The sequence below is a fragment of the Cupressus sempervirens genome, chromosome 8 (assembly GCF_028749045.1).
Source record: "Cupressus sempervirens isolate cs-2001-9-10 chromosome 8, ASM2874904v1, whole genome shotgun sequence".
NCBI classification, from domain to species: Eukaryota; Viridiplantae; Streptophyta; class Pinopsida; order Cupressales; family Cupressaceae; genus Cupressus; species Cupressus sempervirens.
This window is the reverse complement of record NC_143125.1, coordinates 843887826-843914078: the sequence shown is the minus strand read 5'-3', so window position 1 is coordinate 843914078 and position 26253 is coordinate 843887826. Positions and strand designations below refer to the sequence as shown.

General features: G+C 38.7%; 1 protein-coding gene across 2 annotated transcripts in view; it reads right to left on the bottom strand.

The window, feature by feature from the left end:
* LOC149545051 (RNA helicase, ATP-dependent, SK12/DOB1 protein) overlaps positions 1–26253 on the bottom strand; it is a 343786-nt gene that overhangs the window by 217855 nt on the left and 99678 nt on the right. For both annotated transcript variants that reach the window (XM_089795559.1, XM_089795557.1), the window contains exon 7: positions 7671–7778. In XM_089795559.1, coding sequence (XP_089651685.1) covers positions 7671–7778 — 108 coding nt within the window. The remainder of the gene's footprint in view (positions 1–7670; positions 7779–26253) is intronic.

Sequence of the window (26253 nt, the reverse complement as noted above, 5' to 3'; positions counted from 1 at the left end):
CTTTAATATTTTACAACTAAACTAAATGTTACTTTAATAATACTTTAGGCATAAAAATATATTAGCAAATTGGATATTATAGAAAAATTGATGTGTGACTTGCAGATCCGTTCTTGGCATTAGAGGACGTTTATCCTCTCTTGTGAAACTCTAGACGTCATCCCTTGGGGTTTGGCCTCTGGAATTCAATGCTATCAACTTCATTAACAGGCAGATTGGGTGTATTTCCAGTTATAGGCTGATTGGGTGTTTTCTCATATCATTCCCGCTTCTTGTCCGATGCTTATGCCATTCTCAAGGGATAATTTTACGAGGGTCATGGACTGATTGAAGGCAGATTTTAATGTAGCAGCAATAGCGTGACACTATTCACGTCATTGTAGCACGGTACTATTCATATTACTGTAGCAGCAAGATGGGAAGTCATTACTGGAACATTGTGTTATAATGTTGGAGTAATTAACCCATAAAGAGGGTTTAACATTTAATGGAGAAATTAAGAGTTGTATGCAAATTATTTTACTAAATTACTATCAGAAGTTGGTTCAATTTTTGGGCATTTCTAGGGTGCCCATTACAGTAGTATCAGAGCTTTAAGTCCTACCATCCTGTGGAGGCCTTACAAGGAATTTGGAAAAGATGAATAGCGGGAAAAGTGTTTGACGAAATGTCAAAACACTAAAATCAGAAATAAAACATGTTAAGAATGTATGTTTGAGCATGCGACGGAGGCCATTTACTTCTGCCACACCAGAGCAAGACAACAAAGATTCGGACTCACAGAGTGAGCGGTCTAGTTCATCTATGCAGGTGGACATAGAATCCAATCATACAAATACAGAGGAGATATTCTTTGAACAAGTGACCGAGATGACAGGAATACAGGGCAAGGCAGAGGCAGGGATGTCGGTCCAAATCAGGAGGAGGTAGTGTTCAGACGGTTATTGGGTACATTAAAGGAGGGCCAGCGTATGCAACAGGAGCAAAATAAAAGAATGGATCTGATGTTGCAGCTTATGGCTAGACAAATGGGCATCAATATTAATCCAAGTGATGCAAACAATGGAAATGTGGGCATTGATAATAATGGAGGCCAAGGCAACAAAAATGGTCCTGAGAACAACATTAATGGTAATAATAATGGACATGGCAACAATGGGAATGAGGCTAATAAATTTAGACAAGTTGCATGCCCAACTCAAATAGCGAACTCGAGACCTCTTCTACCCACCTTTCCACCCAGAGATCCGGTTCAACCAGTAAACAAACCACAGATTACTGAGTTGTAGGATCAGTTTAGGAGGGACTGGGAGGCTAGTGGACCGAAGTTTCAAGCGGACATTTCACTCAGAGATTATGTGGATGTGAGGATGAGACACATGCCTAGAGCAGGAGGGAGGAATCCAAACATTGAATTCAGAAAGAAAGTTGGAAAACTTTCTCTACCTTATAATGATGCTTTCGGGAAGATGACTGCACGAGCTTGGGTACAAAATGTAGATACATACTTTTAGCTGAATATATGCCTAAGGAGGAGGCTATCAAGTATGCGGCTATTCGTTTGGATGGTCCAGCACATGAGTGGTGGCACCATGGCATGGTAACCTTGGGGCATAATCAAATCACATCTTACGAAGAGTTCACTGAGAGACTCATAGAGAGATTTGATACCAAAGATCCCGAGTTACAGTTTAAAGAGTTGGCACAACTCAAGTAGTGAGGATCAGTTGAGACATACATCAGTAAATTTCAAAGGTTAGCTGTGTTGGTTACAGATATTTCAGAGGGGAGATTAGCAGTGCTATTTATGGATGGACTCTCAGATCCCTTAAGGAGTTGGGTCAAAGAGCATGACCCGGCTACATTATAGGAGGCCACTAAGAAGGCTCGTAACTTAGCACCTTCTTCTTTTAAGAGCATATTTCGGCCTACAGATTCACATACGAAGAAGGATAAGGACAAAAAACCTTTTTACTAGGATGCACAGCCAAAAGGGGATAATAGCAACTTGGATAATGACACCCTGAATGACTTGAGGAGGGAGAAATTGTTATTTCATTGTAGAGAGCCTTGGGACTTATCTCATAAGTGCCCTCGAAAGGCTAACGCAAATCAAATGGAGAATTTTCAGCTCAAGAGTCACAGTCCGAGGGGGAGGATTAACACCCTGATTCGGATGAGAGTAGCACTCCAGAGGAGAATACCATTCCTAAGGATGATAGGTCGTTGGCACGATTGACAGGGGCTCAAAAGGCAATCACATTTAGGGTCAGGGATACTATCCAAGGGCAGAAAGTGATCTCTCATTGACACTAGGACTACACAACTTCATAGATGCACAGCTGGTAGCCACAAGAGGCTTACAAACTGAAGAACATGCTGGGTTTAGAGTCATGGTAGCCAATGGTGACAAATTATTATGCACTCGAAAGATATCTAATCTTCAAATCAGGTTTGGAGATGGCTATGAGTTGGAGGATGAGTTTTATGTAGTAGACATGGGAGACTGTGATGTTATCCTTGGCATGACATGGATGGCCTCGCTAGTTGAGTTCACACACAACATAGAAAAATTGGAGATGAGATTCCAACATGAAGGAAGAACTGTTGTACTTAGAGGACTTTCGGATGGGAGTTGCAGAGTAGTCTCCCTAAGAAGAATGTAGAGACTTTTTCGGCATAACGACATAGAGTGGACAACAGAATGTTTCATTATGCCAGCTCCATGGGTAAAGAGTCATCCACCAAATATCCAAGAGATAGTTGACAAGCATGCAAAATTATTTGGCGATATCCCACACGGGGTTCCTCCTGACAAGGGAATAGAGCATGTTATGAAGCTCAAGGAGGGAGCCAAATCAGTCATGCTTACCCCCGATTGTCATCCTAAGAAACATAAGGATGAGATAGAGAAGGCAATTAAGTAGCTATTGAACATAGGGCACATCAAGTCTAGCAAAAGTCATTTTGCTTCAGCAATAGTTCTAGTGAAGAAGGATGGGATGATGCACATGTGCATCGATTACAGGGCACTAAATAAGAAAACGATTAAAAACAAGTATCCCCTTCCTAGGATTGATGAGTTGATTGATGAGTTGTATGGTGCACGCTTTTTCACCAGAATCAATTTCCGATCCGGATACCACCAAATCAGGATGAGAGCAAAGGACATTAAGAAGATAGCCTTCCGATGTCACTAGAACCACTTCAAGTTTATAGTTATGCCATTTAGGCTAACCAATGCACCCGCCACATTTCAGAGTTGTATGAACCAGGTGTTCAGGGGGCAATTGAGGAGATTCGCCTTGGTCTTGTTTGATGATATCTTGGTCTTCAGTAAGACTTGGGAGGAGCACTTGCGGCATTTGGAGGACGTGTTATCTATTCTAGATAGAGTCATTGTATGCCAAGGAATCAAAATGTGTGTTTGGCATGACTAAGCTCCTTTATCTTGGGCATATCATTAGTGTCGATGGTGTTCGGGTTGATCCTGAAAGGATTAGAGATTGTGGATTGGCCTACTCCCACAAACCTCACATAGCTTAAGGGGTTCTTTAGTTTATGTGGCTTTTACAGGAGGTTCGTTAGGGGATTCTCATAGATTGTCACACCTTTGACAAATCTTACCAAGAAAGGAACCTTCACATGGATAGAAGCAGCAAAGAGATATTTTGACCACTTCAAATAGGTGATGTCATCTTGTCCAGTTCTACCTCTACCTAATTTCACGAAGCCATTTGAGCTTCAATGTGATGCTTCAGGAGACGGGATAGGAGCAGTATTGATACAAGAAAGACACCCCATTGCATTTGATGGTAGGAAGCTCTGAGGAGTTGAGAGGAGTTATTCTATCTACGACAAGGAAATGTTGGCCATACTGCATGCATTGGCCAAATTCCGATCATATTTGATACATAGGCATTTTGTGATCAAAATTAATGACACTAGTATTAAATACTTCATGAGCCAGCGTGATCTTAATGACCAGCCGCAAAAATTGGTTACTAAATTGCAGGCTTATGACTTTGATATTGAGTTTGTCAAAGGTAAGAAAAATGTGGTGGCTAATATTTTATCTCAGAAACCTCACTTATGTGCTCTAGCAAAGGTTTCAGGATATTGGAGAGATCGAATTGCAACGAAGTATGCAGGAGATGATTGGGCTTCTAGGATAGTGGAAGGTGCCATCCAAGATGATAGGTATGAGTTGTTGGATGGGTTTATCAGATTTCAGGACAAGGTTTATTTGATCCGTACATCACAATTTAGAGAGTAGATTTTGAGGGCATTTCATGATGCACCTACAGCTGGGCATCCAAGGGTCTTCAAGACCTATAGGCAAATCCATGAGCATTTCTCATGGAGAGAGCTCAAAGATGATGTTCAGAGGAATGTCAAGGAGTGTGCAGTTTGTCAACAGAATAAGGCAGAGCACACATTTCCTGCAAGTTTACTACATCCCTTGCCCATTCCAAACAGAGAATGGAAAAATATTTTTATGGACTTCATCACTGGTTTACCACGAGTGTAGGGAAGAGATTGTATTTATGTGGTGGTAGACTGACAAAGTTTGCTCACTTCTTTGCTATTCCTTCTACCTATACAGCACCTCAGGTGGCAAATTTATTCTTTAGAGAGGTTTTCAGGTTGCTTTGGATACCGAGATTTTTTGTTAAAGAGAGGTATAGCAAGTTCATGAGCGCCTTTTGGCAGGAGTTGTTCAGGCTGTGCCGTATAGATCTTACACCTAGTATGAGTTACCACCCTTAGACAAATGGGCAGACATGGGGGAGTATTGTTACAATACCACATATCACATGACCATCAGGTTGACTCCATTTATGGCATTGTATGGATATGAAGCACCCAACTTCATGGATTTAGTTTTGGGGAATAGCCGAATGCCCAAAGCCAAAAACCTATTGCAAGATAGTTAGGATATCCTGAGAGTGCTTAAGGAGAACATACAACAGGCTCAAAATCAACAGAAGTTGTATGTTGATCAGCATAGGGTAGAGCACAGTTTCGAGGTAGGGGATATGGTGTTTTTGAGACTACAGCCATATAGGCAGTCATCGCTCAAGAGGAGCAAAGCAGAGAAGCCGAAGCCTAGATTTTATGGTCCCTACAGGGTGATTCACAGAGTCGGTGAAGTCGCCTATGAGCTTGAGCTTCCAGACTGCAGTCGAGTGCATAATGTATTTCATGTGTCGACGCTTAAGAAAGCCATTGGTCAAAGTGTAGTTCCTTCTACAGATTTACCCCCTTTAGATGAGGAGGGGAAGCTCGTCTTAGTACCAGAGGCAATTCTGGACCCCTGAGAGAGGAAACTCAGAACCAGGATAGTGAAGGAGTATTTGGTCAGATGGAAAGACCTACCAGAGGGGGATGTTACATGAGAGAGTGAGCAGGTTATTCAGCAGGCTGGACTGAGATTGCTAGAGGACAAGCAATTTCAAGGAGGGCGGACGATAATGTTCCCACTTTAGCAATCAACCAAGTCTGTGTGTAATAGCCTAGTTCTACATGGTCTCGAGTTCTAACAAGGGTTTAAAGGGATCTTAGAGTGTTTTGGCCTAGTCATCTCCAATTTGGGCCAAAACGGAGTTGATTTACTTAGTCTCAGGCATACTTTCTATTTTTAGTGTGTCAGCAGGACACAAGGGAGGCTATTTTTGGTGATTGAATTTGATACTACTCAGCGAGAGCTTTCCGATGAGCTATTATTCGTGCTATTCGGAGTTCAATAGCTAATATATTTTTATGCCTGAAGTATTATTAAAGTATCATTTAATTTATTTGTAAAATATTAAAGTCTTACTTTAATATTAAATTTTACGAGAATGTGTGCAAATCAAAAAGGGGCACCTAAGGGAGACATATGTGATTATTTTAATATGTTTTATATTGCACATCTTTTATGCCACATTGCTCATGGGAGTTGAATCAACTCTTGGAGAAAGAATCAAAGGGAGCGTTAGTGGCTTCATTCGGTAGGTTGAATATTAGAAGAAAATTGGTGTGAGTTGCGGATCTGTTCTTGGCATTAGAGGACGTCTATCCTCTCTTGTGACATTCTAGACGTCATTCCCTTGGCGTTTGGCCTTTGTAATTCATTGTTGTCAACTTCATTAACAGGCAGATTGGGTGCATTTCCAACTACAGGCATATTGGGTGTTTGCTCATATCATTCCTGCTTCTTGTTCGATGCTTACGCCATTCTGAAGGATGATTTTATGCGGGTCTTGGACTGATTGAAGGAAGATTTTATTGTAGCAGCACTGTAGCGTGAGACTATTCACGTCACTGTAGCACGGCACTAGTCATGTTACTCTACCAGCAAGATGGGAAGTCATTATTGTAATATTGTGTTATAATGTTGGAGTAATTAAGCCATAAAGAGGGTTTAACATATAATGGAGAAATTAAGAGTTGGATGCAAATTATTTGACTAAGTTCCTATCAGCAATTGGTTCAGTTTCTGGGCATTTCTAGGGTGCCCATTACATAATTATCAAATTATCTTTCTGAATTATATTTATTTTTCTTAGATGAATCAAAAACTATATGTTCCAGTGGGTATATATATAAGTATATTAAATATCTCAACTATATAGAATAAAATAAATCAATTTAAGAGTTATTAATAACTCTTCAACTAATCTATACGTTAACACATTGTCTTTAGAATTTTTGTTTTGTAAAAACTTTCACTGAACTTTGGGGTGGTTATCTTCGAGAAACAGATGGTTACGGAATTCATTTATAATACTGAATGCGTATACATTGGTCAATAATCTTTTATCGAATGCACTATTCTTGAATGTTACTCTATACTTAGGTAAACCTGTTATACAAACATATATGCACATGTTCCATGACATTTTATCATTCCGTAAGCTCATTGGAGATTATATTTCAAAGACCAATTGTTTCTTCACTGCTCTTCTAAAACATAATTTGCAAGGTAAACAGCATCTGTTAACCCGGTAACAACAATAAACAGGTATGTATGGAATCATCTTTTACATAAGCCTGCCACAGCTTAATCTTATGTTCCTGACATGCAATTCAATTATTTTTTCATTGACTTCAAAATTCGCTAGAATTCTTAAGTTTCCAAAAAAAAAAAGGAGAATAATGTTGTGGAGGAGGGCCAAATGAACAATTAGCATGGACAAAATCTCAAAACCATCATAGAACCAAGATCTCAAATGTGCATGTTATCTATCTCTGTTAGGAAAATAAGTGATATACCCAGAGGCATCTGCATTTAAGCAAAGAATAGTAATAATAAAATACAAAGAACAATATGCAGATGTCATTAAATTTAAGAATTAATCTGATCATAGAATTGCAAGGAATAAAGTTCAAGTCGGTATCTTCAATGAAGAGTCTACACAGAAAAAATCTATGCAGGAAAAACTTTAAATAAGCTAGACAGAAAATCCTGAATAACAATATTTAATGAAGTAAAATTTAAAACAGATTTTGCATAAGTTCTACTGGACAACATCAAAAGATTTTGGCACGACAAAACAAGAAAAGATCTTCATAACATGGTAAACTATCTTTGTCTCAAACTTAATTGAGCTCAAAGGGAAATTCTAATGAGTGGAGATTTTATTAAGATAAAAACAAAACTTTATATCCACAACATCCCAAAATACCTCTTTCTGAAACTTATCCAGCTCAAAAGGAAAATCAAGAGCCATATCAGGCACGAGTTCTGAAAACCGGCCTGTGATGTCACCATCATCTCCCATGATAGCCCACACCTGCACACTAGTTCTAATTAGCTTGCAGTAACTCATTAACAAAATTAAAACCAGAGGCCACTATGCTATAAACGAATTATAAATACAGATATATGTTACCCACAGTGCAAATATTATATTGCACAAACTGTCTGCTACATGACAAACTACAATACTTTCTAACATCTAATGAATAAAATTAATACAATGCAGAATTTATTGCATTGTTAAACAAATTTCTGGATAATACATATGTATACAGAATTTCAAGCAAAAAGGTAAATGAGTTGGATGCCAGAAAATTAATGTTAGGTAAAAAATAAAAAACATTTAAAATAGTAAACCTCTAATAAGCAGTTTATATCAATCAAAAGAATAACATTTGATTCTATATGTTTCAGTTTTAGAAAGTGGATGACAAGAGTTATCAGCATACTTGGGATTGATGGATTATAGAGCCACTGATATTTAAGCCAGCAAAACCTTCTATTTCATCTATATATATATATATATATATATATATATATATATATATATATATATATAGATATATATATATATATATATATATATTTCGGTAATCCCTTCTTCCTTAACTTTTATTAGATAGTTATTCACTAAATTGTTTATAATTATAAGATATGCCATATAACACATCCAATTTACTATAATTAATGGCGTTATAAATTTTTACCATTAGCCTGTCACACCCTCATTTTCAACAAGGATACGATTATACCACCTCAGATTATACCCCAATCTTACAGAAATATATAGACAAGGATAGAGAAAATGAATCAGAAGAGAGGATAATGAACAGGCAGTGAGTGTGGATGTTAGGAGGGTGTCATGTCCCTGAATCAAATAGAATTTTTAATAATAATAAATAATAAACTATTATAATAATAAAATAAAAAACCTGATATTAAAACTAATATTATTAAATATATAGAGATAAGCAAATAGATGGTAACAATAAATAGATAAATAATAATATAATCATAATATAAATAATAATAATAATCTACATAGATTAATGATAATAAATTTAGATTAATATTGTTATAAAATGGAATATTATTCTGATATAATATATATCATTAATATATTATATATCCTCTGAACCATATTATAAATAATTTATAGAACTATTACAAGCGATGCATCAGTTGCATCATCTCACTCCTGCAAGGTATTTAGAGGTGGAGTTTGATGTATCACAGGCATCATATAGACTTTCAGGATTAAATGCGTAGGGGAATAGAATCAGAAAAAGAGGTAATTTATGGAGAAGGAATTGGCTATGCATTAACGATGGAAGGAAATGAAAAATAAAAGTTCTGGAGATAATCACACACAATACTTATATTAATTAGAAACGTGATGTCAATAACCATCCCAAATGCACTAAAGAACCCATTGGAAGGAATCCATTCATTCTATACACTTTTGTCAAACCACAAAAATAATCATTTGTGGTCCTATCAAAGCTGGAACACTAATATAATTTATGGCTCATGTATCACATCTAGGATTGCCGAATAAGGTTATTCTCAATTGCAAACATACATAGAAGGCCGACAGAATATATCTGCGCGTATTCAAGAGGTGAGAACGAGGGCTTGGGACTGGTTAGTAGAATAACGAAGGAATATGGTTGGTGATTGGATATATTAGAAAGCTAATAGAATAACAAGCAGAGGATAAGAGGAAATAGAATAACAGATAATAGTGATATATCATTCATCATTAGGAAGGAGCAAGGAACCATCTCGGGAAGGAATCAATCACCGTTGGAAGCCCAAGTCAGAATCAAATCTACAGTAAGAACCAACACATCGATAAATGTACAACATGTAACGAGGAGAATCAGTGAACGGAAATTCAGCTTGGATATTACATATCACCTTCAGCAATTGCTATTGCACTCAGTGTCATCGACCACTTTAATGGAATCAGAAGATTACAAGTGCTTCAAGACCACATCTGATTTCAAAATTCATTATCTCGTATTACCATTGGGATCTCCTCTGGGAACTTCGGCTTACTTGGTGATAGCCAGTAAATATTATCAAGACCATATCAGAGTGACACATTGAGACTGCTTCAGGCTATTGTCTGAGACATTTTACTCCCACATCACAAATAGCGACTATATTTCTGTGAGTAATATTGGAGGATAATTGCTATAAGCGCCTATAAGACAGGACCACCTTGCATAGGGAAATTGCCATAAGTGTTAACGCAAAACACATAATAGTCATTGCATAAAGAAAAAATTCATCTCCTCAGACAATCTACTTAAGCTTCAAAAGTGGAGGATATTACAATAAAACACACCTTACAAATATAAAAGGAAAGGATCAAATATAGAAGTAATAATTATGACAGGTCCTCGAAGAGTGAGGATACAAAGCATAAAGAATATTCAGATTGAAAAGATAATTTCTATCACTCTGTTCTCATAGTACTCTAAGGGGCATAGTGGATCACATATTTCAATTATTCAAACTCTTTCAAATATAAGGATGAAGGAGGAAGTCTCTCGGAATTAAGCTTTATAAAAATCAGTGGCAAATCTCATAGGAGCCGACAGAGGGACATTACAGAGGGATGTGAGAAGATTTCATTTATTACAGTCAAAAAATATATTAAAAAAAGATATTATACAAATCTGAAGTTCAAAACAGCTAGCCAAAATCTCTAAGTGAGGAATAGAAGGACATTTACGGGCTAATATAAGCTGAAAAGATGCTGTTATGAAGGAAGAAAACAATACACCTCTACACAACATAGATTTCAAATATATAATGTTGATAAGCATTGATCAAGATATGTGAGCTTGTTAAACACAAGCAATGGTGTGGCTACATGGAACATCTTGTCAACACCAGTTTTAAGATTGTTTACCCTCGTGGGGTAACAGGAACGTATTGCATACAAACAGAAAAGGAAAGTATTCAACACAAAATATAGAGAGAACTCAACAGCATTTCATTCAATCATCACCGTATATAATAGTATTTCCACATTTCCATATCACATTTTATAAAAAGAGTTCATACATATAATGCCCAAGGGCATGCAAGGCAAACTATTGCACCCATGTAACTCCCTCGTTTATGTCAACCGTCTAACTACCCAATTTTCTGACATCATTCCCCCCCCTCCCCACAAAAAAGAAAGTTGTCTCCGTACGACATCCAAAATCTCTGAGACGACAAAAAACAAAATGGGAATGATGACAATTACAAAATTTATGACTAAGAAGAAGAAGGGGGTATAGGAAGCGTCCCTAAAGAGGATGTATATCGTTCCATAATAGGAGACGGATTGCACCATAGAAGGTCCCAATTGAGCATGTAGCTCATTAACCAATGTAGTCCTCGCCTCCAACTCGCGCTCCACAACCGTTTAAAGATCCACAGCAGACTTCACCATCATTGCAGCCTCTTGAAGTTCTTTTTCCTTGTCATCAATCTCCTTCCTAACTCGGACTAGGCTAATCTCTAAAATCTATCTCTCAATACTAGCCGCTACCAAGTGCTACTCAAATGAAGTTGTTTCTTTGGCCAATCTGTCCGCAATAGTTGTGCATGCTACCTTCTCAGCCTCCAGCTCCTGGGTACGTTGAGCTTAGTCTTGCTCCATTGTCTCCAACCTGGTGGTTATGTGGCTATGGGTTAGTAATGTAAGGGCTTGAGGTGACTGTGACTCCTGAAGAGCCAACTGAGTACATTGAAGAGAGTCCACAGTCACCTCAAGCTCTTGCGTGAGGTGACCGTGGAGTTGGACCATGTTCGGACCACACAAGCCCCATATCCAGTTCAGTTGCATATTGCAGTTGGTGGTAAGTTTGCTTCTACAGTTGGGAATAGTGGACGTGATAATGTAACCAATACATTCGTCCAGCATATGGGTGCAACAAGTATAGACGAGGTCAGAGAATCAGTGGAGAGGACCTCTCGTGGTGATTTGCTTCCTTCTGCCGAAAGCGGATCAATTTCTTCATTTCATATAGCTAGTACCATTGGACAATTGGCAGGGCCACATTTTCAAAGGGATCAACTGTGGGTCACAAGGGAGCAGGTTGATGCTTCCACATATAATTTCTACTGCACAGAGTCTTTCATGGAGTATCTTTTGGAGAGTTCGGATATGCGGGAGGATTCATACACAATGTCTGAGGGTACTCTTATTCAAGGCTCTTGTGCTATCTGGAGGTTGGTGGGAAAGATTGTAGAGACTCTGTCTACTATGCTTCCCCATAGGGATTTCGAGGTTGTGTTTGCTGAGAGGATTGCGGAGGATCCTGCCCGACCAATAGTTTAGAGTCAGAGATTGGAGCCACCTTCTGATTTGAAGAATGATACTGATGAGCCCTTGACAGAGATTGGGAAGTTTTATCGACACTACACTATGAGGAGTGCTCATTACTTTTATGTTAACCCACAGGTAGAGGATTTGGTTTCGCGTCGGTGTGGGTTGGCTCTAGTTTCTTACCTTTCGCTATGGGATTGGTTAGCACCATCTTTTGCAGATGGGATTGATAGCTGCAATTAGACCCCTCGTAGTATCTACACACCCAGGATAGTTTGGCAGAGGTTGGAGTTGGTGGTAGTGTTTCAAGTACCTATGGCTATTACCATCTCCACAGTGACATTGGGTGTGAGTATCAGTTTGATGGGGGCTTAGGTGTTGACAGAGTTGGTATTTCAGTTGTGTTGAGTTCTGATGGGTTGTTGCCTTCATCAGTGCCTCAGGTCAGTTTTCAGATGATTCTGATGTTGATGTTCGTTATTTAGGTGTTGGTGATATAGGAGTTGCTTGTACACAACAGGGATAGTACGCAGTTCTACCTTTGGGATCCAGGTGGATTGTGATGTTCATTTTTCTCCGAATTGTCTCCATTTTTAGCAGGTTCCTGCAGTTGGCCAGGTCAGTTCACCATCATGACCCTTGTGAACTGACAGTAGGATTTAAGGGTCTCAGTTGTGTGGTTATAGGCTTTCCAGCAACCCATGGCGCGTTTGGCTCCGTTTGAAAGACTTGCTATTTATAGTAAGTCAATCTGTTGGTTCCAATGAGCTCAGTTGAGTTAGAGGAGTTGGAGGATGCTCTCAGTTTTTATTTCGAGCTTCCGGTTTGAGCTCCAAGAATCTTGGAGGGAGCGTCTATTTATAGTAAGTCACCCCGTCATCATCAAGATCACTTTGGTGTTGTCAAATTTCGATTCTCATGCTTCTTCAGTTGTTTTCGCAAGACAGGTGAATTATTATTATTATTCATCTAAATACGTTGAGGTTGTTATTTTTGTTGGTGTTGTTGGTTGGTCACCTCAGTATTCATAGCTCATTGGAACTGGGACAAAAAAAATTTAAATCGTGGGAACAAGAAATAGTAGCCTTACGTATCAAAATATTAAGTTATGGTGGAAAAAGTCATTTTCAGAGCCAAAAGAAATTAATAAATTAGATTATAATGGCACTTTATCATATTTTAACGTTGTGTGTTGGAAGCTTCTTAAGTGAAGTTCATTTGGAAAACTTTGTGTCATTTGGAGATTATAAACATGAGCCCATTCGATGATTAAGGCATTTGCTTAAATATTTATTTTCTTTTGTTGCCTTTGTGGCTTTTCTGAGATTCTGATTTTCAACGCCCTTGCTGAAGTATAAGGGTCTGAATTTTGAGTTGTTCCATTGGATCTACAGTTGAAGTATTGTAGATTGAAATCTGAGATTTTGTTCTGAGTTTGGATTGGCAATTGTGCTGAGGTATACAATTAGCCATTTCTCCTATTGTTTTACTTTGGCTAAGGAGAGTTTTGTGTTGAAGAATTTCACTGGCATTGGGAAAAAAATTAAATTTGTACCTACATTTTCTGTTTGAAGGGATTGGCTGAATATTAAGTGTACAGGCAACATTTGGTTAGAGGAGTTTCAGATTTGCACAATTGGGAGGCTACGATTCATTTGGATAAGCTAAGGTTGGAATTTCAAGAGATTGGCATCCATCCTAGCATTACATTCAAAGTTGTGATTGATGAGGGAGCTCGTTAGTTATTGTATATTTCATTTCCAAATTTATTGTGTCTACCTGCAACACTATTGTGTCATCTGTAATAAATGAAAATTGTTAATAAAGTGGGGAGTTGCTCATTAATTGTTTGTCAATATTCTAATATCAATTTCCACTCAATTTGTGAATGTATCAAATTATTGAAAGAGTGGAGAATCAATTTCCATATTGGTATTATATATAGATATGTGCATCTATCCATCTCTAGTTCATTTGCTTGAGTTTTGAGATCACTTGCCAAGTGTTTGATGAATTGTCAAACATCTGAATAATTGATGTATTTTGGAGATATAACCCACTAGGTGTTATTAAAGGTTAGCTCCTCCTGAGCTCTTTGTGTATCCAACAGTGCAGCCGCATGTTCAGTTGAGACATAGTCTAGATGCCTCAAAGCATAGTACCCATCACAGAAAGCCTGCTCTATCTAATGAATAAAAGCCTATACCTCGCTCTCTACTGCTGGCAAGGGGACAGCCCATGTTTGCAATATCTTCGCAGTCTCCTCAATAGGCCAACCCTTGCTCCAAACATTCAACAAAAGCCAACAAAAGTTGTAGGACAATACTGTGGTATAAAGGTAAGGAGATACCGTAAGTCCACAGTCGCACCTCTCAAGGCCTTAGTCTCTACAACAACCACTATCTAACATCCTCTAGTAACCAAGTCTAACAAAGACGCCTCCACCTCATCTTTCTCCAACAACATCGCCGCCTCGACTAGGTGCACAACCTTACCAATTGCCAAGGTCTCGTCTGCCCCATGCACTGTTCGCAACGTGACCAGCCCTTTTGTCCAATTCTTCTCCACAGGCGAGTGCTCAACCTCTACATCCACAATCATCAAAGGTTCCTCTCATCGTGGAGAAAGAACTACTATGCCAACTACTTCTGACAGTGATATCTCAAGTCATTACTTAAGCCAAGAGCTCATGGTCGCCTTCGAGGGACCTACTACAGGTGGTGGGTCATCTAAAAGCTTAGTATCAACAGTGACTAATGCATTAGACCCTACTACCTCCAGAGTAATCTGGCCCTCTAGAATGTCCTAGCTACTCTCCACCCATCACATTCCCCTTCTCCAATCTTACAACCTCAGATACCTCAAACTTCGCTACCACCTCAAGTGCCTTACAAGGACCCTCAGCCATCTCCTGTGTAGGAGTGGCCTACCTTAGTGGCCCCAATGCTCCCAAGGGTGTTATGGCCTCTACTCCAATTGTCGAACTCGCCATCCTCGTGGGAGTCAAATGTGTCCAGGACAATAAAAGAGGCCCTGTGAACTGCATCAACAAGGTAGCTTCCATCCAAGCGGACTCCTCTTCTGTTGAATTTCTATTATCCGTCATCGAGTCTCTACCAGAAAGCTCTATGGTGGCATCCCTATCACTATCAATGTCTTCGGGGTTGGATTCCTCCACTGTTTCCCTATGCCTCTTTTGACCTATCGTCATCCCTCCAGTATCCAAATACCACTAGTAAAAAGATTGGAGGCTCTTGGACCGCTAATATTCCCTGGGGCATCAGTTCCAACTCATCCACAGGAATCTGCCACAATGTAGCCTCCAGAAATAGAGCAATGGCATAGTGGGACATGTACATTGTGCAGTGTTTCACGGTCATAAATTCATACTTCCTATCTACTAGCATAGACATCCAATTGTATACAACTTCGTTCACGAGGCCATCCATATGAACTATCTATGGTAAAGCAATATATGAGACCTTGCTTGCTCCTATCAGTCTACTTCTTACTAGAACAAATAGGCATCAGCACGCATCCTCTATAACAAAGCCCTTTCGGATGCCTCAACTCTCAGTTGCCTTCAGAATGGATTCCAACTTCGCTCGTGTGAGGTGATGTAAAATATGCTTGATCCAAAACACTTTCTGGTCTAGTGTCATTTTGTCTATCTTTACCTCAACCTTGTGCCCATCATTCCCTAGTATGCAAAAGATGCCGGCAGACACGAATCAAACCATTACCACATGCTTACGACACACAAATGTGCCCTTCCTTGTACGCCTATCAAATGTATTAATCATTACCCTCAAAGTAGTCTCAAAATTTCAGATTGGAAAAAGAGGCATTTGAATCGCCAAATGAACTCCATCCTTCACGAATTTTTTAACTTCATCCATCTCAAGGATTCTTGCCACCACTTCCGGCATTCCAATCCCTTATGTCCTTCAAATGTAACGGTCTGGTATGTAACTTGTTCTTTTTGGGCAGCCTTCTGAACCTTAGGCCGTATATTCTTTTTGCTACTCGTGGTGGCATCTATTTGTCCTGCAATTTGAACTACCGAAGATAGCACTTTTACCTTCTTGTCCATATGCAAACTACCTTTGATGTCAAGGAGGTTGACGCTAGGCTACGAGCAGTTGGTGTCCTCATGGTATCCCGACCATCACCATCTGCACAACTTTTGTGGGGTTTCCTCCTAGCAATCTCGAGCAAAGTAGCCCCACTTATTGCAATTTCTACATTGTATCATTGGTCTTCTCTTTGCATCATGCTAGTTCCAAGGCCAGTTATTGTTGTTATTGTTATTCCCTCAACCTCCCCAATGGTTATTTTTATAGCTGTCGGATGACACAATATTGTTGTTTTTGTTGAGTGCATGTTCCAGATGTGGAGTGTTGCTCCTGTGTGAACACTTGTTGGTTCCTGGCCCTTATGTTATAAGAACATTCTTTAGTAGTATGTCCCATGATCTAGCAAATGTGGCAAAAGGATTTCTTTGGATAAGAACCTTTCGTGTGTCCAACTTCTTTGCAATCAGTACACCACACTTCACTCTCCTCTATTTCGCTAGATCCTCTTTTTGTTGCCCTAAGTTCTTTCATCATCCTTTAGAGATCTTTCTTTTAAGGCTCATACTTTTTTACTCGATTCTTAATCACTGCTTTCCTCCAAGGACTCATCATCCCATGACTTGTTTTTTCTTGGAGGTCCTATTTTCGCTATCCAAATCCATTGCATAGCGGTATGCATTTCCGTACAACATAGGAGGTACGATCTTCATTTTCTTTCATAGGGTTATTGTCAGTCCCTCAACAAACCATTGCTTCTTCAGTCCGTCTATTGTGGCACATTGCATCTTTCCTAGTAATTCCTTTAGTCATCGCCCATAAGCTATAACGGACTCATTCTTACCTTGTTTTGTACAGTAGATTCTGTGAGGATTTCATTCTCGTCTTGCAAAAACTTGAACTTGGTCTGCAATTCCTTCTTTAGTTCCAACCATGTCGTCAATTTGGCTTATCCACACCAGAGTACCAGTAAATGATTCCCTCCCTTAGTGTAGGAGGAAATTGGTTGACCCACTCATCTTGATCAATAACACCATTAGCCATCCAAATAGCCTTGCATGTTCAGCAATAGTGGATAGGATCCTCCTTTGTCTGGCCCATGAACTTGGGCAATTTCTACTTATTGAGGCCAAATCTACCGATGTGCCCCTTGTGGTGGTGCCAAGTTATGTGATTGCTCCCCTATGTTGGTTGTATTGTACCAAAGTATAGTAGGGTTGAATACAAATTTTGGGCTATCAAATTGTATTCTCTTGTTCGACGTGCGAGGATTAACCAGTCTCTTGGCTACCTCGCACTCATGCCGCTTCGACACCTCCAATAGCGTTGGTTCCCTCTTTACTCCTGCTTCATGTTTCCTTCGTCCATGGCGTGCAAGATAGTTTTATAAATTGTTCTCATGTTTCCCCAATCAAATTTAGCCTTTCTCATTTTTTCACAAGTAGTTCTTCGCTACTTCTTATCAGTCAATGCTCTAGCGAACCATGGTGTTCCCCTTCGGTTGTTGCACCACCCCCAACAACCCCATGGTCACCTTTTGTGACACCTCCATGGTCCCTTTTGGATAAACCTTCAACTAGTTGTCCTTTGGCGAGATGCCTTAACCTCCATTGTCGTTCTACATGTTGTCTGGGACTTAGCGCTTCAAATGTGACTTCCAAGGCATTTGATTTGTCTTTATTCCTATCTTTATTCAATAAATTGGGCTTAGATTCGCTAACAGCACATCATGTTTAAACTAAACACCTCTTATTTATTTTGTAATGTTTCTTTGTCGATGGAAACATGCTATAAGTCCATCTTCACCCAAAAGCCAATCCGAGCATACAAAAGATGGGATTTTGAGGTACGCATGTGGAATGTATAGTGAGTATTGGTGGATCCCTTCCTGTAGTGATGGAAAATTGCTCCCACAGCGGTTATGCTACCGTATGGCCCTCAAAATTCTTGGACTCATACAGTGTGGTAATTAACAGATGGTGGATGGTAATCTTGAGGCCCTAGTGTATAACTGTAGGTGCTAGGTGATTGTACGGACTATCAGTTGTATAGTAGAACTGTGCAAAGACCATACAGTTTGTGCAAAGATTGTACATGATGTATAGAATCGGGGTTGCAGGAAATATAGAGGTAGATGAAACATTGAACGATGGTAACAAGAGCCTTGATTCATACAATTGATAATACCTTAGTTTTCCAGATGAATAATGGACTAAATATGCTAAGCATAGGAGAAATCATCATTTCGTAGCTGAAACAGGATTATAGTCACCAACACTATTAGCATATCCACACACACACAATAGGACTCCAGAGATGGTCGCCAAATGCTAACAACACAAAATACATCGCTTTATATCCAATACTTGTATTTACATAGGCATCCAACAAGATACGAGCAGATAAGAGCACCAATTGACAACGATTGACAAACCATGCACACAAGGTGAGATATCTAAGTGATACCTCCACCAGCAAAACAAGGTGGTGCTGAAACACCGAAACTTCAACAGCCGCAATACTGAGGGTCTTCCACCTCCAAAATTGCAGACAAACTCCTTCAGCCTCCAACTTTCGAAAATACACTAGCAAGTCAAATCCAATCCCTAATGATTACAATGCCCAACCATCTCCTTATAAAGGCCTCCAGACAGCATCTAGAAATTTACAAGCCGACATTAATAATTATTGTCATTTTATTAATTTGGGTACCGCGTTTATTAATTCATTAAAGCCCTTTATTATTTCATTTTATTTTTGGGACCATAGAGGCATCACAAAATGAGAGCTCCCATATCGTTTTGGTCCTTTATTGCAACTAGACCTAGTTTACCTCCCAAGGCAAATGAGACAAAATTATGTCCTAACATTTTTGTGTGGGGCTGCCAACCCTAGAGCTCTTGATGAGCATATCGATAGCAAATTGGAGGAGACTGACCAAACAGCCCATGAAGAGGACTCAGCATATTTTGGGAGTGTTGATGTAAATTTTAAATTGAGACTTGTAAGTCACTACATATGCCCTAACACAATTTGATAACATTTATAAGATGGTTGAAAAACATTTTTAGAAGGAACAACTAGCGAGAAGACAAAAGGGACTAAAAAAGGAGTTCTTACATTTGCATGTGATTAAGGAGGGGATGAAAACAATGAAATTAAACTATCTACATCTTCTTTCAAATCATGGTCATCTTCTCAATCTCACAGAGATCTATTCCAAGGCACTAAAGAAGAAAGGAGAAGAAGCGGATACCCTTTCTTATGAGCTCATGAATACTAAGCACATCCTAGAGGCTCCCTTGGTGGCATCTCACAAGGCATTGGATGATACACACACTACTCTTTATGAAGCGGAAATTAGGTTAGGGTCACAAATCATACTAGGGAGCATGAGAGTAAAGAGAGGCAGGAATTTTTCCAAGACGTAATTAATGAACTTGATAGCATAAAGCAAACTTATGACCTAGATAGTTGTCCCAAAAGACCAAGTACCAAAACTTTGGATCACATTAAGCCTGTAGACAACCCTTTATTTGAAGTAAATGCTAATAAGATGATGGAGAATCCACTATTCAAGCCTAATGATGACACACTCATTGACTTTGGTCAGGAGTACCAGATTGATATTTGTTGTAACCAAGAGGTTGCTGGCTTAACAGAGGGACATAACACTGATTACAAATCAGCCTTGGATAGAGATGTGGCGAGCAGTATAGCTAGAGTGCTTACAGTGAGAGAAGTAACATTGTGGCAGTTGAGCAGCTGGGATACTCCACCCATTATGGGCACAAAGCAGCATGATATAATAGATACTTGGGTAGGTGGATGGCTTTTTTCTTTGTGGGATCCAGGAGGAACATTCCCATGGTTCATAATGTTTCCAGGAGTTGGTTGGCACACAGTTGAGTTCCCACAATTATTTGACCATAGTGGTGCTTGTGATCTCAATTGGAGTAAGATTCTTGGTCGGATTGAGGATCTTCTTGTATATGATGTTAACACACGTCAGGTTGTTCTGATTGAACATGCACATGGGATGGTTTGGGATCCGGGCATTAGCACACTTGATGTATTGCTATCAGGGGAAGACAGTGAATGGCTTTGCAATTCTCAATCCTTCGTTCATATCACAGTAGCACAACAGATTGTCAAAGCACTGGGGGAGCAAAGTAATGTCAAAACTTCTCCTTCATTCGTATCTTCGACATGAAAGGGAAACCAGCCCAACCTAAGTCCTAAACAACCATAATAATGCCAAAACAGGGACATGTTTCATGCAATTGTGACTAGTTAAATTTGCAACGGATAAACGGTGGATTAAAACTCTAATTCAACCTAAATAATTGTGTGTCTTGGCCATTAACCGACAAAGACTATTTATTTTGGCCATTGAATGCAAAAGTGGCGGGACATAGAAGAAGCTTTAATGCACAAGAGACGTAAATCTGCCATTAAACTCTTGAGTCTGAGCAAATATAATTATCAGAGGATTGGAGTTACATTGCAAGAAGAGGCTATCCAGTGAGGAGAAGTTTTTGTTAGTGGCAGAAGGAACATCAGTCTTGTTGGTGGTGATTGCCGTTCGAGAATAACGCATGACTCTGGTAATAAAGTTCACGAGAATATTTAGCGAAAAGGAATGTTAGATAATCTGAGTCTTGTGCAGGATGTCAGTGTTATCATTTAAAACAAAGATTGCTCATATCCTTCGGCCTACATGTTGATGTAACGACAACAAAAAGTATCACAAATCTGAACACTGCTATTCTAGTGTCAACATTATTCAAGAAACAAAGATTTTGCATCAAGGGAGCTATTGATGTGTGTGTCGAGCTAGAGTCACTCTAGGGAATTCTAAGTTGTGCAAACAATCATTATTGCTTGAAGATAGTAAAGGAACCGAGAGTGGTAATGAGGTCATCAATAAAGGTGTTATTAGTAGCTGGTTGGATTGTAGATGGGTACCATTGTTGAGAATTTGGATGATCATTTGTCGAATGTAATGGGAAGATTTTTCCATATATTGTTGTAACTTGTCTCAATAAATGTATTCATTATGCGTGGCTATTGAGCCTTTCTGTCACACAGAGGTGCAGGATTGTTGAATCAATAAGAGCCTGGAAGTAAATAATTGTAAGGACTATTGGCTCTGAATAGTAATAGTAGACCTGGTTGATTTCTTGGGTTTTCTTAATGACTTATTCTTTCATGGAAAACTCTTTTCCAAGTATTTGAAGAATCATCATTAGCCATTGCCATGAGTTATGAGGGAATAGAGTAATATTCCAGTTTCTCTAAAAGGAAGTAACCGAATAAACTAACCAGCCTTTATTCAGAGCCGATGCAAACTAGGCAAGTTCTTTCAATTTGGTGACTATACTGAGACTAGTTGTGGTTGAAGTTGAATGCAGTAGTTAGCTCTGCTTGGGTTTCCTTTGCTGGAAATATTATTTCTGAAGCAGCCTATGATAACAGTGATGCATTAAATTGTATTTAGCTATACTTGTTGAGAACAACTTGCATGATGCATTTTTAGTGTCCAACCTGTAGAGATGGACTTTACATTAAAGGATTGATAGTCATTTTTTTGAATTTATTTCAACTTAAGTAAAGGGTATTAGCTCATCAACAATCCTTGTTAATCTTTAAGATTGTATTCCCCGCTATACAAAGGAATCGCTGAATGAAGTAGAGAGAACAACAGAGAAGTAATTGGTTCTTTTGAAAGGTATAAGGATGGCAGGTTCGAGGTTCTAATACCACTATAATATCCCTTTTCGGATATTTACTAAAAGCCCTTGAGATAAAACCTACAAATTTAAAACCGAACAGTAAACCAATATTTGAAATAAATTCCAAAAATTAAATCGACTTTATAACCAGCAAATATGCATACAAGAACACTCAGAAAGGCTTGCTTGATTTCCTCCAATATTTAGAATACAAATATAAGCAAGAGTTAACACAAAAATAACCATCAAATACGTTACTGTATACAATAACATACAACCATCCAAATGATCCAATCTTATAAACAACAAAAACAGTCAGATTGGCAAATGTAGATAAAACCTGTAAGAAGGTTGGGTTTGCGTCCAAACTTCAAATGCTTCTTCAAGGGTTTGCATCCTCGAAGAGATAACCAATAAAAATTTCCAGCTCCCAGATTAATATTTGTTTTAAATATTATAATCTTCATAACTTCCATGTGGAGCTGCTTGTACCTTTATGACTTTTCCCAATGTGATGCATGCTCTTTTAAACAATGTGGGATAAAGCACCTTTTTTGTCCTTTAGTCACTTAAGTGAACATAGTACTTTTTTTAAATAAAGTGAGTTAAATGAACTTTAAAAGTCACTTAGTTAGTAAACCATATAATCATTAGGCATCAAAATAACTAACCAAATGAACTCTAATAAGCATGTACAATAGCTCATTGGAAAGCTCTCGATGAGACACTTTCAAACCAACACTGAGATACCAAGAATTCTGAGCTCCGTTTACTTACTAAAAACAGTATCCGGACAACCTGCCAAAACTGCTCTAATGGGTCTAAATCTAAAGATGTTTAGGCCAAATCTCAAACTGAACCCCGTAAAGAAGTTTTTCGCCTTTGAAACCAAGGCAAAGTGAGTTGGCAACACCAAATTACAATGTCCCAAAAAAAGGGGACATTACAAAGCCTCCCTTCTCAAAGATTGCTTGCCCTCAAGCAATAATCTCATACTTACAGAAACCAAATGCCAGGATCCCATACTCATCTCGAGAAAGAGGTTCTACACCTCAGCCAATGTAACCCGACATGCATCTTTCCAAACTCGGAATGGTGAAATAGTACAATAGAAATCGATGTGCCAAATAATTGAATGCCAAGATCTCAAGGATCACCATTAAGGGACACTAACTGCCATGTGCTGCTATATCGTGTACCAATAGCCTCAATTAGAACGAATGCCTCACTCCATGAGTGACCCTACGAGTCTCTACTGCGAAAAGAAGATGGGCGCTCGGCAATATACCAATATCAACCCCAAGATGATAACAACTAAACTCTCCTCCTAGTTCCCCGATAAAAGGCAATACATAGGGATGCTCCCCCTAGATCCCAAGTGAGAACTCGTGCCCTGTCTGAGATACCACTGACCAGCTCTTGTAATATCTCTACCACTATACCACTCCTGCAATATCTGTACCGATGACAATGACAGATCCGGTCAATCTGACTCAACCACTATATCACCCTGGTGAAAACAATGTAATCCTAATCTTTGAAAATTTGATGTGTTGAAAGGCTGAAACACACCGATCATAACCCTGTCACTATGTAAAAACAAAGCATAATCCACCAAATGTAAGATACTATTAACACCTAGATTCTCGATCACCCAATCAACATGATCCTGGATAAAAGAAAGAGTGGTTGGTGAATCACCAACAACATGAATGCTCACACTATCTTCAATATACTGCTGAATAAAAAATGTAGACACCTCATGTGGAACGTAGGGTGGTGTATGTTCTCCCACTCAACTGCAAATAACTCATTGACACTTGATGGCCAAATAGAATCAGTGAAAATATTACTAACATACACACGCCAATCACTGATAACTGGAATATACCAAGTAAAATCACCAATCAACAAGTAGGCTGTGGCCATCTCATAAGAGTTGGGTGATAAATCTCTGGATAAGCTGAAAATTCTCTCAGAGCAAGCCAAGGATAAATTTGAACTTCTTAATCCACCATAAGTACCTTCGCTCATGTCAAAGTCTTCATAAAAGGAAGGTTCATCATTAATTGAAATCTCTGAATTATCTTCACTTGTTGTATCACTAACCATGTGCTCATGTGAAAATGTACAGCTGCTGTCATAAAAAATCAGAATTTTCAGACTCAACAACTTGCTGGTCCATAGAATTTTTCTCATCATGGAAAGTCTCAAACAGAGCACATGTGATTGAATTACATTGTTTGCCTTCACATCTACCCACTTTATGAATTTCTTCAATGATTTGTGTGATTTCTTGTGCCCTTGAACCACGGTTATCTTCTTCATAAGTGGCTGTCTTACTTGTTTGATTTTCAGCTTTGTGGAAGGAGTAATGTGTTAAACTCAAATGAAGGTATAGCTCATCTACTTCACTCTCCTTGTTCTTCCCAAATTTTATTGCTAGATCTCTATCCATTAATAGTTGCAAGTACTCATATTTTATTATTTTCAAGGTTTCAAAAATAGTATGTAAAAGAGGACTTGTGACGCCACAAACATTCTCATGCTTCTCTTCTATCACAATCTTCCACATGAGATCCTCAATCAAATGGGAAGAATCATCCATCATCGTCAACACTTAGACAATCTTGTCCTCTTTGACCAAAAGCATATCCAATAAGTCAAGGAGTGATAATAGTTTTCGACCATCTCCTTCGAACACAAGTGGCCTGTTCTCCATAGAACCTTCTGATTCTTCATCACCTAGGGATACAACATTTTCAAATATATTCTCTAACTCAACGTGTGCTAAATCATCCATCTTGCCAACATTGTGGTCCATTTGCTCCTCAAAATTTGACATAATCTCTAGCCTAGTATCACCATAAAATTCATCCAAGTTGATTTCCATGTCACCAAATAAGATGCTGGTGTTTTCCGTGTCTAAATAAGATGCGGAGTTGCCAATGTTGGTGGTTTGGTCAACTCTTCTACATGGGCCATCAACATGCTCATCAGAAGGACTAGTGTAAACAACTCCATAAGATACTTCTATCTCCCAATTACTCGTTAGTAAACTTGTGCCATTATTAGTATTTTGCATATTATCATGCGAAGGTTGCTCTTCTTTTTTAGTACTACTATTCAGTTGATTGATATCTTCCCTATGCAAATTTCTGAATCTGTCCTCTGTAAGGAGATCTCGAGCCAAATCATAGCATTTGTTTCTTATCATAACCGTCTTGTTTTGCAGCTCTAGCTGAAAGTCCACGTAATTAATGAAAGAAAATTCTTTTTGAAGCTTTGATGGAAATTTGTTATAATCATTGTACAGTCTCCTTACTTTGGTTTTAATATCGAGTTGGAAGTCTCGTCCCACTTCCTCTGCCATGTAGCTTTTCAAGTGCCTAAGTTGGACCCAATCCTGTTTCATAAATTCTACTTGCTTAAGCATTGTTTAATTTAATCATAGTAATGAGAGTATCTCCATTTGCTTAAGAATCCAAACCCAACTAGTTGCATGTTTCATACAGTACTTGGCCAAGTTGTTATTTGATGCCATTTTTATTTGGCTACCTCAGATAGGGGGTACCCCTGTATTTTGGCACTAAAATACAGGGTCCACATAAAATTTTGTTGTTATGACAATTGTACCCCTTCTGGTAAAACTGAAGTAGATCGTTATTCTCTGCTATAAGGCTACAGTTAAACCTCTGTTGAAAGTGAATTTGTAGTACTTGATTCAACTGACAATTTGTCAAGCACTTTGCATACAGTTTAATTTTTCCTGAATTTAGTTGAAACTGATACCACTATTGTGTACTACTATTGTATTTGCAAGATGGATGATTGATGGTCTGGTATGATTGAGATGTTATCGCCATTTAGCATAAGGGAATATCATAATTAAACACTTGTCACACAATCTGATGTAAATCACACGATGCTTTGCAAAATATATAGTAGTTTATCACCAATTGTTTAATTACCACGTTCAACAATGAGTTTGTATTTATTTACAAAAAATTGCAATAAGCTGAATATAGAAATGCAAACTGGAATTTGCAAGTTAATTCACACAATATGTGCTAGGATGGGAACCTGGTGAGACCACCCTTCCTTGCGATGATCAACTACTGATTTCCTACAAGCATTGAACTCTTCAACTGCTCAAGCTTTCCACTCACAAGCCATCACTTCAACCCATATAGATTGGAAATTATATGATATGGCACACTGTTCACTTTCCTGACTTGCCGTGATACCTATAGCTATCATCCCTTAGAATGCACCTGTGCAGATTAACTTGATCTTCATTCCAACAAACATGACTTGTTAATGTCCTTCAAATGATACTCTTTTTCTTCAACAGTGCGGAAATATGTG